General features: G+C 37.2%; 1 protein-coding gene across 8 annotated transcripts in view; it reads right to left on the bottom strand.

Moving 5' to 3' along the window:
- Window positions 1-223: 223 nt before the first annotated feature.
- Window positions 224-13574, bottom strand: part of SATB1 (SATB homeobox 1) — a 92040-nt gene continuing 78689 nt past the window's right edge. For 5 of the 8 annotated variants that reach the window (XM_054057512.1, XM_054057514.1, XM_054057513.1 and 2 more), the window contains 3 exons: window positions 5176-5379; window positions 4580-4675; window positions 224-1956 (listed from right to left, as the gene is read on the bottom strand). In XM_054057512.1, coding sequence (XP_053913487.1) covers window positions 1474-1956; window positions 4580-4675; window positions 5176-5379 — 783 coding nt within the window. In that variant the 3' untranslated portion in view covers window positions 224-1473. The remainder of the gene's footprint in view (window positions 1957-4579; window positions 4676-5175; window positions 5380-13574) is intronic. The other 3 variants (XM_054057517.1, XM_054057519.1, XM_054057518.1) reach the window with 3 other exon arrangements.

Here is a 13574-nt window from a genome sequence, read left to right as displayed (position 1 = left end):
TTTAAACCAAGAAAAGACAGGTTATGATTTTCATAACCAAACTGTGTTTCTTTTTGAAGTGTGTTATCTAAATTCAAATATTAAGAAGGTCATTAAAAAAATCTGCCTGTGATTTTAAAGGAGAACAATTGAAGTGTCATCTTCAAAGTGGTGGCAAGAAGGTACAATGTGTACTAAGAACAAGTTATTCCCCCCAGATATACACATACACGGACAAACCCTGCCATATCATACCATACAAACAATTTTAATTGTGTAGTTACAGTCAATAACCACTCCTAGTCAGAACATTTCTGCATAAAGAAAATTGTGATACACTTATAAAAACAGCCAGCTGTAACAAAATAACTGGTGTTTTCATAGCAATAAACTCATAAAAAAGAAATACACCTTTATACAGAAAATTTATACAGCTGTAGCTTTAAAATTGATTGTAAACCAAAGGAAGACACATTGCAAACATCAATTATTTTCACATTAATTGCATAAGTTTCTAAGGTGATCTATTAGTTTTATTTACCTAAGCTTATTTGCATGATAGTAAAAATTGCATACAACAATAAGAGTGAAGCTTATAGTATGAATTGCTTGGATAACATAGAGCACTTTTTATAGGCAACTGTGTAAAGCACATTTTCTCTATTTAAAACTTTTAAGACACTTTGTTTTACTGCCCATCAAAATACATTTATAAATAGAAAAAAAAATCAGTATGATAACAAGAGAAGCAATATTACATTTAACGGAAACTTCCAAAAAAATTAATTACAACATGATGCTGCAGGATCTACAAATAAATAATGAGGACTAAATTGTGTTTCACATTTTCTTTTTCATTTTCTTTAAAACCATGTAACAATGAGAATGGAAAAAAAAAATACAGTGACCTTTATTTCCAAAAGAAAACAAATCTGAATTACGGCAGTGCCATATAATACAAGGCATTTGTTGGCATATGTTATCTTTAAACTGCATTCCACAGTCTATAGTTCTTTTGTAACATACAATAGAACAAGAGTAACAAACTCTTTTTATTTTATTTTTTTTAAATAAACGTGAGTTTCCAAAGATCAAGTGTGGAGTGCTACAGTAATAATTAAAAAAAAAAAAAACAAAACAGAACAAAACAGAAACAAAAAACAGTAAATCACAAAAGTTGTAATGCTTGTCTGAAGGCTCCAGAATCAAAATCACTGGTATCATGCTTATTGGGTACACTCACAGTGTATCCAGTGAACACAAATTAATATCAAACAATCCTCAACGCTTCATCTGTTGCTGCGAAGCAGTTTATAAAACAGAGTAAAACATCTAGTGCAGTCTGCATTATCCTTTTTTCAACTTTTGTGCAAGTTTTGGAAGATTCATTGGCCAAACAATGAATAATAAAGGTTTTTGATAGAACGCAAGATGGAATTTTCATTTCATTAGTAAATACCAGTGGCACTGTTGAAAGAAAATAATACTCTTAGATCAGTCTTTCAATTCGGCATTAATCTCTGTGTTCCCTTCTACCGATAACTCTTCTTCTAGTTTAACTGAAAAAAGCGTGTTTGCATTTTTGTCTTGGATGCTGTCTTCTAAATCCTTGAGCAACTCTTCTTCCTTGTACTCTGCAACATCCACCTCCAAACCAGAATTGTCCTTCAGCTTCCCATGGTGCTTGAGATAATACCGCTGGTTCTGAAAGAACTTGATAATGGTGTACTTGGGCAGGTCAAGCTGAGCGGAGAGAGTCTGGATTGCTTCTTCATCTGGATATAGGCCTACGTCTTGTATGAAACTCTGTAGGATCCCTAGGGCTTCAACAGAAATCTTTGTTCGCGGTCGGGGTTTCTGACGATTTTCATCCTCAGATTCAGCTGGTGATGCTACTGTCGGTTGCCTTGGGGGTAGTCTGGGACCTGGTTGCTGTTGCTGTTGCTGCTGCTGCTGTTGCTGCTGCTGCTGCTGCTGCTGCAAGACAAAGCACAGCATTTTTTTTCTGTAAATGCATTCTTGCTTATATTTTGTGTGACCAAGAAAACTGGCGGGGAGGAGGGGAATTGCAAAGCTATAAACAAAGGTGTAGTAAGTTTAAAGAACAAAAGGGAAAAAGAAAGAAAAGAAAAAAAAAGCCCATTTTTTGCAGAACCAGAATTAAAATAGGAGTTAGTAACTCTCTGCATACCTCACATATGTTTGTATGTGTGTAAGCAGAGACGGAGGATAAAGGGACAGTGGGATACAGACAGAGAGGTAGAAGGAACACTGGCTTTGTCTGACTGAAAGCACCAATGATGTGACATCAGTGCAGTTTAGCTGACAAATTTTAATGAACACGCTCCACGAGTCAAGTGCAGACAAGACAAAATGCTAAGTAGGTAACATAGTATAGGATTAACTTGACCAGCTTAGCCAGAACTGTAGCAAGGGCAAAGTGAGAAAAGTGCCAGATGAGGGCAAACGCAGAGGAGCTCTGCCAGCAGCAGCAGCTGCTGCCCAAAAACAAGGGCTGCAAATCTCTAGCAACAGCTAGACTGAGGGACTAGGGGGATCAGGGAGAAGGAGAGCATTTTAGCTAAGTGCAGAAATATCCCACTGCTGATCTGACCTTAGCATGCACTGAAGTCTCGTCAAACTTGCAAACATTACAACCGAATGCATTAGCTGGAAGTGTCTAATGTCACACTACCAAATCCAGCCTTGGCAAGGACAAAGAAATTTAGAGGTAGGAAATCTGTATTTCCCCTTCTGTCTCTGACCTCTCTTGACTGTCGTCTGGGAGAGGTTCTGTCTTGCCTGTGTTCAAGTATCCCAACATAATGGGAAACAAACATATTTACCTGCTTCTGTGTTTGTACTGGGGCTTATTTAGTTAATATTTATAAAGCACTAAGATGCAAAGCTCTAAATAAGTTGCTCTATTATTATTAGAAGGGAACATGCTGCATTCCAAAAAACTCAGGCAATAAAAATGAGCCAGTATGCACAACTTAGAAGATAAAGCAAATCATGATGTAAATAATTAACAAGAGCTTAAAATGAAGTTTTGCAAGCATGGATTCAGACATATTCTTAAAAGGTGAGGCACCGAGTTCCAGGGACAGAAATGTTTTTCTCATCTACCACCGGGGTACAGTACACTATCAGATCATGTTTAAAATCAAAAGTAAATTTATCACTACTGTTTTTGTTGACAATTCTTTTGCTTCACAGCACAGGAAGCACTGGTTAGTGAGATATTTTGGATCAGCAAATTTCTTGTCATAGGGTACAAACCACCAGTTATTAAAAAACAACAGCAGCAAAACAAGCAGTTGCTATCACTACATTTCATTTCCCTTTGCGAGGGGAATTTTTTGTGTCAGGAGTGGTTTCCAAGTGTCAGTTGCAGGTCACTTGCAGACCCTAAGAAACACAAAATACCGTACAAGTAGTATAAATATTGGAGGCATTATAATTCTGTCCACTTCACAGTGCCACTTGTGGTCGTGGACACTGTATAGATCTTAATACCCGGTTTAGAAGCCACTGCTTTAAGTGATCTTCTTATTATAACATCTGACACAAATGCTAGTAGAATTAGGGCTCTTGCTTCACCCCTATTCACTTCCTTTCATGTTTTATGGTCTGTGAGCAGTCCCATTCAAGGCTTCAGTCCCAAAGAGATTCAAGGCTACTCCCAGCACATTAAATTCTTACAGGACTGGAGGCTTTGTATATACAGTTAGAAAACTTGTGTCTTAGCTACATATTTATGCATCTACAACAATTACCACATAGAAAAGCGGAGACAAAACTCAGGCCCAATCTCCTATCCTTACTCTCAGAAGCCATATTAAGAGATTACAATGCAACTGCTTATGTGAATAATATTTGCGAGATCAAACACACAACTTTTATCAACAAGGCAAGAAAATCTAAGTAAGTAGCATAGTGGTTGAATGCTTATACTGTGCATAAGCTGCTCCTTTTATCCCCTTAAGAAGCGATTTTATTAAAAACAATGTACATTTTCAAACAAGTGCTGTTTTATTACTTAATATAGATCTTTTTCTCTCTTTTCGCTAAATCAAACAGCAAGTTTCCAGGCTTTCACAATTATTTTAGTACTTGATATCCTAAGGGATTGTCTTATTCAGTTTGCTTTATCTTTAATATACACTCGTGTTGTTTCTGGCTGTGAGATAACTCTATCCTTCCCAGCTTTGTAAATATTTTTCTGCATAGGTAATACAAATGATACGGTGGGTCTCAGCTGAGGCTGGGAAAGCACGAGGTAATATCTGCCCTTTAAGAGGGAGCAGTTGAAAGGCTGACCTCAGTTTTTTTGTGAGAATAGATTAAAGAGTCCACAGCTCAGAGACACAGCAGTCCATACTGCCAACCTGGGCTACAATATTTAGCAAAACAGCCAGCCACGCTCCTGGTGGGCTCACAGCGCCTGTGCGAGCAAAGGGTGGGTGCAGCCCCCGAAGGAAGAGGGGGCACTGCTGGGGCTGCCCCAGACAGGAGAGCAGCTGTTTCCAAGCTCCATGGTGTGGGTCCTGCATCCCCTCCTCTCTCTCCCTGACACGGTGCCCTTGTGCCAGCTCACCTGCGGAGCAGCACCCAGCCAAGGTCCAGCGGTCAGCAGGCCTGGTAAGAAAGCGCCTCTATGCTCTCCTTTCCCAAGGGTGGTGGGAGAGGGGCTCTGAAGGAAAAACAAACAAACATTGACTCACCCCGGTCTCGACTATGGTTAAAGTGGGATGAGGAATCCCCTTCCCTTCACTCTTACCCAAGGCGAGCCACCACTGCTGAGGGTTCGAGCTTAGCTTTTCAACAACAGCACAAGTTCCTCCCGCTTTGCTGGTAAGGCATCTGACACCCAGTGGCAAATGCCTCTGCCTTTCAGTCCTGATGCCTGTCTAGACAGAGACAGGGAGCATGGAGGGTCATCCTGCCTGGTACACAGCTGACTCTGTGCCTCTGTGTCCTCACACATTTGCGGGAAACCACCACATTGAAACAAAACCCATGGGTGGTCGCATGCTCTCCTTTGAACTCTGGTGGTGGATGGCAGCATGCTCTTATCTCATACCAGGAGACCTGTATTTAGCCTGGCCAGGAGGAAAGAAACACTAACTTCCTTTGCTCTGTTTAAAGCTTTATTTACTTAGTGTTCTGCAGGATTGGCCAAGGTAAACTAACCTGAATCTGTTCTGCTGGCACATGGATAATGTGGGAAGGCCTGTCACCATGGTGATGAACTGCATTGCTTTCTTGTTCATAAATGGCATCGCGTTCAGGCTGAGGAAGACTGAGGAACCTTCGGATCATGGAGAGATTCTCCCAGAGGGTCCTGTTCTCTGGTGAGGGATCTTCTTTCCAACGTAACAGCTCACAGAGCCACCCCTTGAAGATAACACCAGCAAAACATTAGTTTTTTTCTTCACTTCACGAGGGGCAAAACGAAGGTGAAATGTGTACTTTAGCTGCACTCCATTCTCACACTCTCCTTGATATGAAAGGGCTTTCCCTGTACAGGTTAGGCTCAAAGCAAACATCAATACACCGAGCGGCTGCCGTGTTATTTCACAAACCTTTGTCAATCACCAGCATTTTGCAAAGCACTTTCCCCTTGGTTCTGCACCACAGCAGTGTTTGTTTGCTTGCTTGCTTAGAAACAAACTGGTTGATGAAGGCAGAATCCCTCACAAAGTGCCCTGATGGTACTTGACTCTCTCTGCTGCCTATTTTCTTTTATGCAAGGCTACACCGATCTGAGAACACTGATAATGTGTTTCAGTAGCCAATAGATTGTCTGCTGAGCAATTTTTAAAATCCTGGTGCAACTACTCAAAACAATAAAGTACTTCAAATATGTGCCTTGACTACAGGGCTGCCTAGTGTAATTCATAGCATTAATGAAGCTGCCTGATGTCCTTTCTAAAGACAGGAATCCTTTGACTAGCAGCAGTCAAGTAATATCATCGTCCTATCTGCTACAAGTAGAGGTGCCTCTGTAGGTGAACTAATTTCAAGTGACAGATGATTATTTGTTTCAGGATTTTCCTCATAGACTCAGAAAAAAAGTTTCTTAGTTTTATATACACTATTAGGACTTGGGGCTCAGGGGCAAGATATGCTCAAGCTTCTCACATACCTTTTGTACCATTTCCACATCACAGGACAGCAAGTTGCCCAAGAGTTTACCTCTTCTAATTCAGATGTGGTTTTGTGATACATACTATGAAGGCGGCTACAAAATCCCCTGCGAGAACTGCAGTGGTTGCTAATTTGTCTTTAAATGAGACATAAAACTTCATCTTGAAAATTTAACAATTGTTTTCTTACTTTTTCTTAAAATCTAATTGACTTTTTTTTTTTCTTAATTGTGCACTGGTAGTTTTAAAAGAAGAATGCAAATGCTCTAGCTAGCATAGTGTGCATCAGCAGCATTTTTTTGGTATATGAAAATTTAGAAACAAAATATTACATGTATAAAACATGCATGCTTTCTTTCTTTTATCCAAGGATCTGTTTTCAAAACTAGGTCCATGCAATTTTACTTCTTAATGCTGTAGGAAAGATAATGTGACATTTTATTGAATCAACAAATAATATAAATGTACAGAAGCTTTCAGATCCTTTTTATATGTACTGGTAGCTGAAAAATGGTTTATCCAGACTAGTTTACTACTAGATACAATAGATGCATAGATACAATATAGATATGTATTTTCTTGAAGACATTCATATCTTTAGCTTACAGTTAATAAATGCAGTGTAAAAATATTGCTATGATAGGAAGATGTGAAAGTAAACAAATAATCTTAATGTGTTCATACTGCATATGAAAATATTTGGTGAGGTATGTATAAAAATCTGAAGTATATTCTCTTGGATATAAGTGGAAAACTGAACAAATGACACAGGAGAAAATGCCCCTAAGAAACAGAAATAATCAAAATGACAAATGTTAAGAGACACAGTGGTAACAGAACTGAGAAATCAGAGATTTAAATGGGGCCAAAATCCTCTGGATGCTCACTAGGTGTGCTAGGGAGGGAAGGGAGAGGGAGGAGAGTCGCAGCACCAGAAGCCTCCTGTCTACACCCAGAGGGGTGGAGTGCACGCACTAAGGGCATAACCTGGTATTACCCCAGGGTTTAGCAAGCTGACTGAGAAACGTGGTCAAACACCTCCGTATAGAGCACATAACGTACAGCCTGTCCCAGCTGGAATAGTATGGCATGCATTTAAAATCACAGGAAGGCCTATGGATTCTTCCTCCCCACTGTAAGGCACCGTAGGACATGTTAGCAGGTTAATGTATGAACTCTCCCTGACTCTAACAAAATCAACATGTTATGTGGTTCTCTGCCTACCTTGCTTCCATGGGGAATTATGCTGGATTATGCTCGACAGCAGTATTGGTTTTCTGCAGCGAGTTAAAAAAGGTGCAATCAGAAGGTAGGTAGTTTGTTTGGGATGATGGAGAGAAGATGATGAAGAGAAATAAATCTAGATCTTTTAATTGAAATGCAGTAGCAAAATTTTTAATTAAAAAAAACCCTAAACCGAAACAAACAACCTGCTCCGAAGCATAAAAATTGTCCTTCAGTTGTCTAGAGTTGGCACTGCTTCACATTGAAACTGTTGTTCCTCTTTCTAATGGTGGTGAAATAGAACACAGAGCCGACTATCACAGCAGTTTGGTGAAAGTAAAAAACATACAAGACAACCTGCTCCTTCCTATGACGTCTCTCTAAGCTATACAGACAGACTGGAAAAAAAAATTGCAGCGCACATCTAGAATCTGCATATATTTTGTCAGGTGATCACGTGAATGACAGATTTTTTTTGGAAAAAAAGCCAGTAGAATTATTTTCAAATGTCCAGTAGTAAAAATAATGCTTGAGCTGACAGATTTTATGCCGATCAAACATATTTCTCAACAAGTGTTAGTTAACTAAGAAATTCCTTCTCCCCATACTGTCTTTTCTGTTTCTATATTTTCTAGATCAGACCTTGTTTCTATTAATTACTGATGACTTACGTTATATATCCAGTATTTTTCTACCCATTTCTGCACTTCTTATTCCTTATCTAAAAATGATTTGATGAATTGCAACCTGAAGCATGTCCTGCTAGCGTTCCAGGGAAGCAGTGGTTTTGAGACAGTGAAATCAGATGCTTCTGACATAGTATACAGACTAGACTGCTATTCTAACAAAATGCCTCTTTTCCACTGGGTTTGTCGTGTTTTTAAAGTAGACATACTCTGATGAAACCTACAATGGATGACATGGGAACAACCAACTGAAATCTTCTAAAATTACAAGGATATAAAGAAAATTTTGGTCTTCATTGTTTACTTCTGAAAATATTTATGAAAGTTAATCTCACAAATACTCTCAGCAGAGATAGTGAATGGGCAGTAACAGAAGTCGTAGGGGTTTACTTTGTTAAGAGATTAAAACTTTATACCAATGTGGTTTCTTTTGGTTCAGAAAAACAAACAAAGCTATAGGCATTTTGCTTAGTTTCAGGTTCAGAATTCTGTATACAACATAAAGCTCTTTCATAAAAGTCAGCTAAAAGAGAATGTACGAAATGCTTTTGTAAGCTTTAGGAAAAGTAATCATACAGATGTTTTAATGGTGAATTTTAAGTTCTGCAAAATTTTCAAGTTTTATTTCATTCTGATCTGAAGGACAATAAACTGCGCTATCTAATGCACTTGAATTTACAAATGAATGTAAGATGGCTGAGTCTTTTCTTATACACATTTAAGTCTAGAGCAATTTCTGTCCTGTTCAAAAAATTTATTCTGAAGAAGGGCTTGGATCACCAGATTTTCTGGTCTTTATAGCCTTACAGGAAGTGGTAAGGACAACAAAATAATAAGGAAATATTTATAACTCAGATTAGATCACAATTCGTTCATCTAGCATAGATACTACATCATTACACCCCTCCCCCCCCAGCCTTAAAATAATTAAGCTTATACATCTATGCAGCAAGGCAAACCCCCCAAAATTCTGAAATGACATTGGGAACAACCTTGATTTTAAAACAGAGTAAATTTGCCAGGCAACATTACACTGCATATAAAGAGAGTACAAAGCAAAATATAAACATTAGCCACATGTAAATATGTTTGGAGAACTTTCAGGATGTTACTACTTTTCAAACTGACAAAGTTTAATTTGACACCTTCTGTTCTAAAACCTTTGTTTCTATTCAAAATCACGCCTTTAGCTGCTATCAATCACTATGTGCTCCCTATTACTTAAAATACTGGCATGGGCCCTGGATAAGCTGAAAATGCCATGCAGATGAATTCTGAGATAATATGTTCAAACCTGTTATATACAACACAAATCCTGTAAAGTTATGTATTGTAAACCTACATTTATTGGGAACTAAAAGTCTTAAATCCATCTGCTACAAAGAAAATACTGTTATGCGCTTTCAAGTAACCAAGTACCATCTGCAAAGGTCTTGCTACAGTAAGCAAGAAAATGGTGAAAAAAAAAAAAGATGCTAAACCTAAGATATTTAAAATAAATAAGAGTCTTCTGTCTGGTTTTCTGATAGGGATTTAGTAAAGAAACATAAGACATTAGAGGAAAAAAACCTGTGAAAGCCGAACTGCCAAACTATTGCAGGAAAAGCGCAAAGAGGATAACTGCCAAACATTAGACTCTGCAAAACCCACAAGCGTGCTTATTTTAAAGAAAGCATCTACACATTTTATCTATGTATCCAAATGCTGTTTTATTCAGTCTGACCTGTGCTGTGTTTAAACAAAAATCTTCTTTTCTTTCACCTGGAATTTCTAACAAACTATTCTTGCATTCTGTCATCTTTCTTATTAAAAAAGAAGAGAGAAAGATAATTGAAATAGACACTTAAGGTGTAAACACCAACCTTAACTAGATCAAAGTGGGTAGCATTACACTAATGAAAGATATTCTCTGTGTAAAGCTTTCTAAATCAGCAACAAACACATCTAGTCTGTGAAGAAAGGGCTACAAGGTGGAGCAACTGAACTCTTTTGTTTGGTGAATTTGTTATAGTGATAATAATTTGCCACACAATTAATATTTCTTACAGAATAACTAAGACTGTAACATTTTTAGAAGAACTATAATTTGAATCTAAGAAGGCAAAACATTTTAGAGAACCAGTGCTGAGACAGGAACAGTTTTTCTTTAGTATAGCATATCTAAGATTATTTTGTATCATTCTCTGGGGCACACAGTATAATAAAAATATATCTGGTGTTAAAAGAAATGAGTCTAAATAGGGAGGTATTTGATACAAACATTTTAGCAGAAAGCGTGAATTGCATTTCAGCATTTACTGTGAACAAAGACTAAGTACATAATCCATTAAACAGTACTTCTAACTCAAAAAATTGAGTATTGTAGACTAAACTAAAGTAGGCATTTGAAAGAGCACATTTTCAGCAACTAAGTATAAAGCTAGCAATTTATCATTCAGCAAATAATTTTCTACTTTTAAAAGAATCTGTAAGTGTTACTTATGCTAATGAAGACTGTTTTTAATCTGCCCACAAACATGCTAATAGAGGGCAATTTTTTTTTTATTTACAGCGCTGAAGGCACTCTAGTTTATATGAAATTACACTTGGTAAAATGGGCTCTTAATTGTCTAAGCAACCCAAATCCTTCACCTTTAACACAAAAGCTTATAGACAAAACAAAGGAAAAGAACTCATGAACTAAACTTATATATAGACTTTTTCCCCTTCAAAAGCCATCCAAGTCACTTTACAAATCTCATTTTTGTTCCAAATGCCTGCATTCATCATAGATACTTCCATTTCTTTTCAAAGCAGAATCCATGTATAAAAGAGAAGAAAAAAAGTCTGACATCACCACTATAGTATATGCGTAGTCTTACTCCTTACTATTAAACTTGTAAGCTGCTCATTGTACAGAAAGGTTGCTTTTGGAAAAGGCATAATACTTTGAACAAGATACATAATGGTAGCAAAGGACTACTGAAAGCATTTTAAATTATTTACTAGGTTAAAAGGGTGCAATGGTACTTTAAATACATCAAATTTCATCATGTGGGCCATTTTTTGGTGGCAAAGTGGTATTGATCTTTCCAAATGCTTAAAATTAACTATTTCCAGAAGGTCATTATTTGATTAAAGGCATTAAAGTTGAGGGCAAGAAATGATGCACTTTGTCTTCTTTCCCATTCAAATAATCATGTAATTTAATCAGAACTATCCCTTCATGTCCTGTAATAAAAATGTTTGTCTTAAGATATTGTTCTTTACCTAACATATTAACCTTTAAAAGTTATGAAGTTCTTCAGAATAATCTCTGCTTAGAAACGATTCTTCCATAATGCAATGAAAGGATATCCAGCATTTAAATTGATAAGACCAAATTTCCCTTACACATTGATTGGAAAACACATTAAACCCTTCAACTGGGATTTCTCACAGTGTTCAACAGGACTGAAAATTCAGAGAGTTTTGAATCAGTAAGCTCATGCATATGGCATTGACAAGCAAAATAAACAAAAGTCACTTCAGCACAAACATATAAGACAAAAAAGTAACAATGGACACTGCCTTAATTTATCTGGGAAATGCAGTTTGCATTATATTTGTATCATCCAGAAAAACACTGCAGGGAATACCAACTGTAGGGTAAGGACAGAGAATTTAATTCAAAATTCATTTTCAGGTTGAGATTACTTAAATCTGACTTCTTTTCGGGTGAAATAACTGTGGGTTCAGACATGGGAATAAGCCTAGATGATGACAGCAGTCCTTTCTAGCCTTAAATGTTCTTCTGGAATTTCCTGACTGCAGGAAAACTTATTCTGACCGCTGGATTTTCTTTCCTAAAACACATAAATTGTCCTGGTTATCTCCTATGCAAAGCTGAAAAGACCTAAATGCTTCACAGGAGAACGGAAGGCTATTAAAAGAAGGGTCACTTCATATTTTCACAAAATTTCAGGAAAATTAATAATTTGGTAGATTTAGCAGATTTTGATACTGACCAACACGTTTGTTGGTGCAAATCTTTTCAGTTCAGCTTAAATTTTCAAGTAATTTTAAGCACTGAGTTCGTGAGGCACATACTTTTGAGTATTTTTAAAAACTGCTGTGAATTTTCAATACTTTATGATTTCCTCATTTTTCCCCAAAACCTGTGTATCTTTAATTCAAGAAACAAAAGTTGTTTTTCAGCATCTTCCAGAAGATGAGTAGAGACACCAGAATACAAATGCCTCTTCTTGAGATGCGGCCTAAAGTGATAACAAATCTCCCCAGAAAGATGGTTGCCTTAGTATTTTATTTACACTAATCAGCCTGAAGTTTCAGGCTTTGCCTTGAAGCATTTCCCTAAATCTGAGAAAGTGTGAAAACTGAAGTTGTTCTTTTATCTCCAGATATTTCTGGTTTATCTATTTTACTGGCTTTCATTACTAGAACATTGAAAGGGGAAGCCAGATGTGCATTTTAAGTAAATCTCTATCTGCCATCATAATAGATGAGATTTAGCAAAACAAACAAACTTAAACCCCCAAAACCTCATGGGGCTTTTCAGAAGAAAGGTAAACTCCACTAGCAGGAGAAATTTCCTTTGAAGAATACTGAAAAAGATTATGACATTTCCTTAAATTTCTTATCCAACCTATCATTCAGCTGTATCATCTGTCTGGATGTTACCTCCACCTTTTGTCTGCGTTGTGGAAAAAAAAAATAACGACCAAACAGCTAGCAGTGGTACTGACAGTATTTCATTGTAATTTTTTGGTTATATTTCAGGGGAAAAGGATCCCTCACATCTCTTCTTCCCTCTGCCTTTTATCCTCTTTAGCTGCAGCACTTAAAAATTAAATATGTATTTCTATTCTTGCAAACATCCAAACAAATAAATAAGAAAAGGAAACTTGCTAAAGTACCCTGTAAAATTCAATGACAAGCAGCAAACAAGTACAATACCAAAATGACCCAGAGAGCTGTGTTCCTGTTCTCACAGTCTCATTTGTTGTATCAGGACTCTTCCTCTACCCGAGGCCACAGTGAGTAGTTAAAATCTAGTGCTACTGAAAAACTTGTCCGATTAAGGTCTGAGGCTGTGTCAAAAGTCCTGGGTAAGTTCCATGTGTATGAGCACTTGAGATGTACCATCAGCTCATGGAAAAAATAAACTCCAACCTGTAACTCTAAAACTGACTGAAAACATAAGTATCATTATTTCGTAGTTGAGTAGAGAGGGAACTGAATAATCTAAATGAAGGGCTTCTCCCAAGCTTGTTTTTTCTGCTTGCAGCCTCCTCCACCTTTTCCTTCCCTTGTTCAAAGGTATCTTCTTTACAGTATTGCCTTCAATTTCCTAGCAATGATAGATAGGCACAGGCTCTAATTAAAAACATAATATGCATGCCTTTGAAAATCTTACATAAAATGCAATCATATTCATATGTAAAAAGAAAGGAAAAAAGTAATAGATGCAAAAAAAACCAGTGGGCGAAGCTTTATTCTGTCTTTCTCTATGCCAGATCCTCCCTCTTTCACATACACAATTCAATTCGCATTT

This window comes from Cuculus canorus, chromosome 2, assembly GCF_017976375.1.
Source record: "Cuculus canorus isolate bCucCan1 chromosome 2, bCucCan1.pri, whole genome shotgun sequence".
NCBI classification, from domain to species: domain Eukaryota; kingdom Metazoa; phylum Chordata; class Aves; order Cuculiformes; family Cuculidae; genus Cuculus; species Cuculus canorus.
Note: the sequence above shows the minus strand (reverse complement) of the source record. Positions and strands in the feature narration are given on the sequence as shown.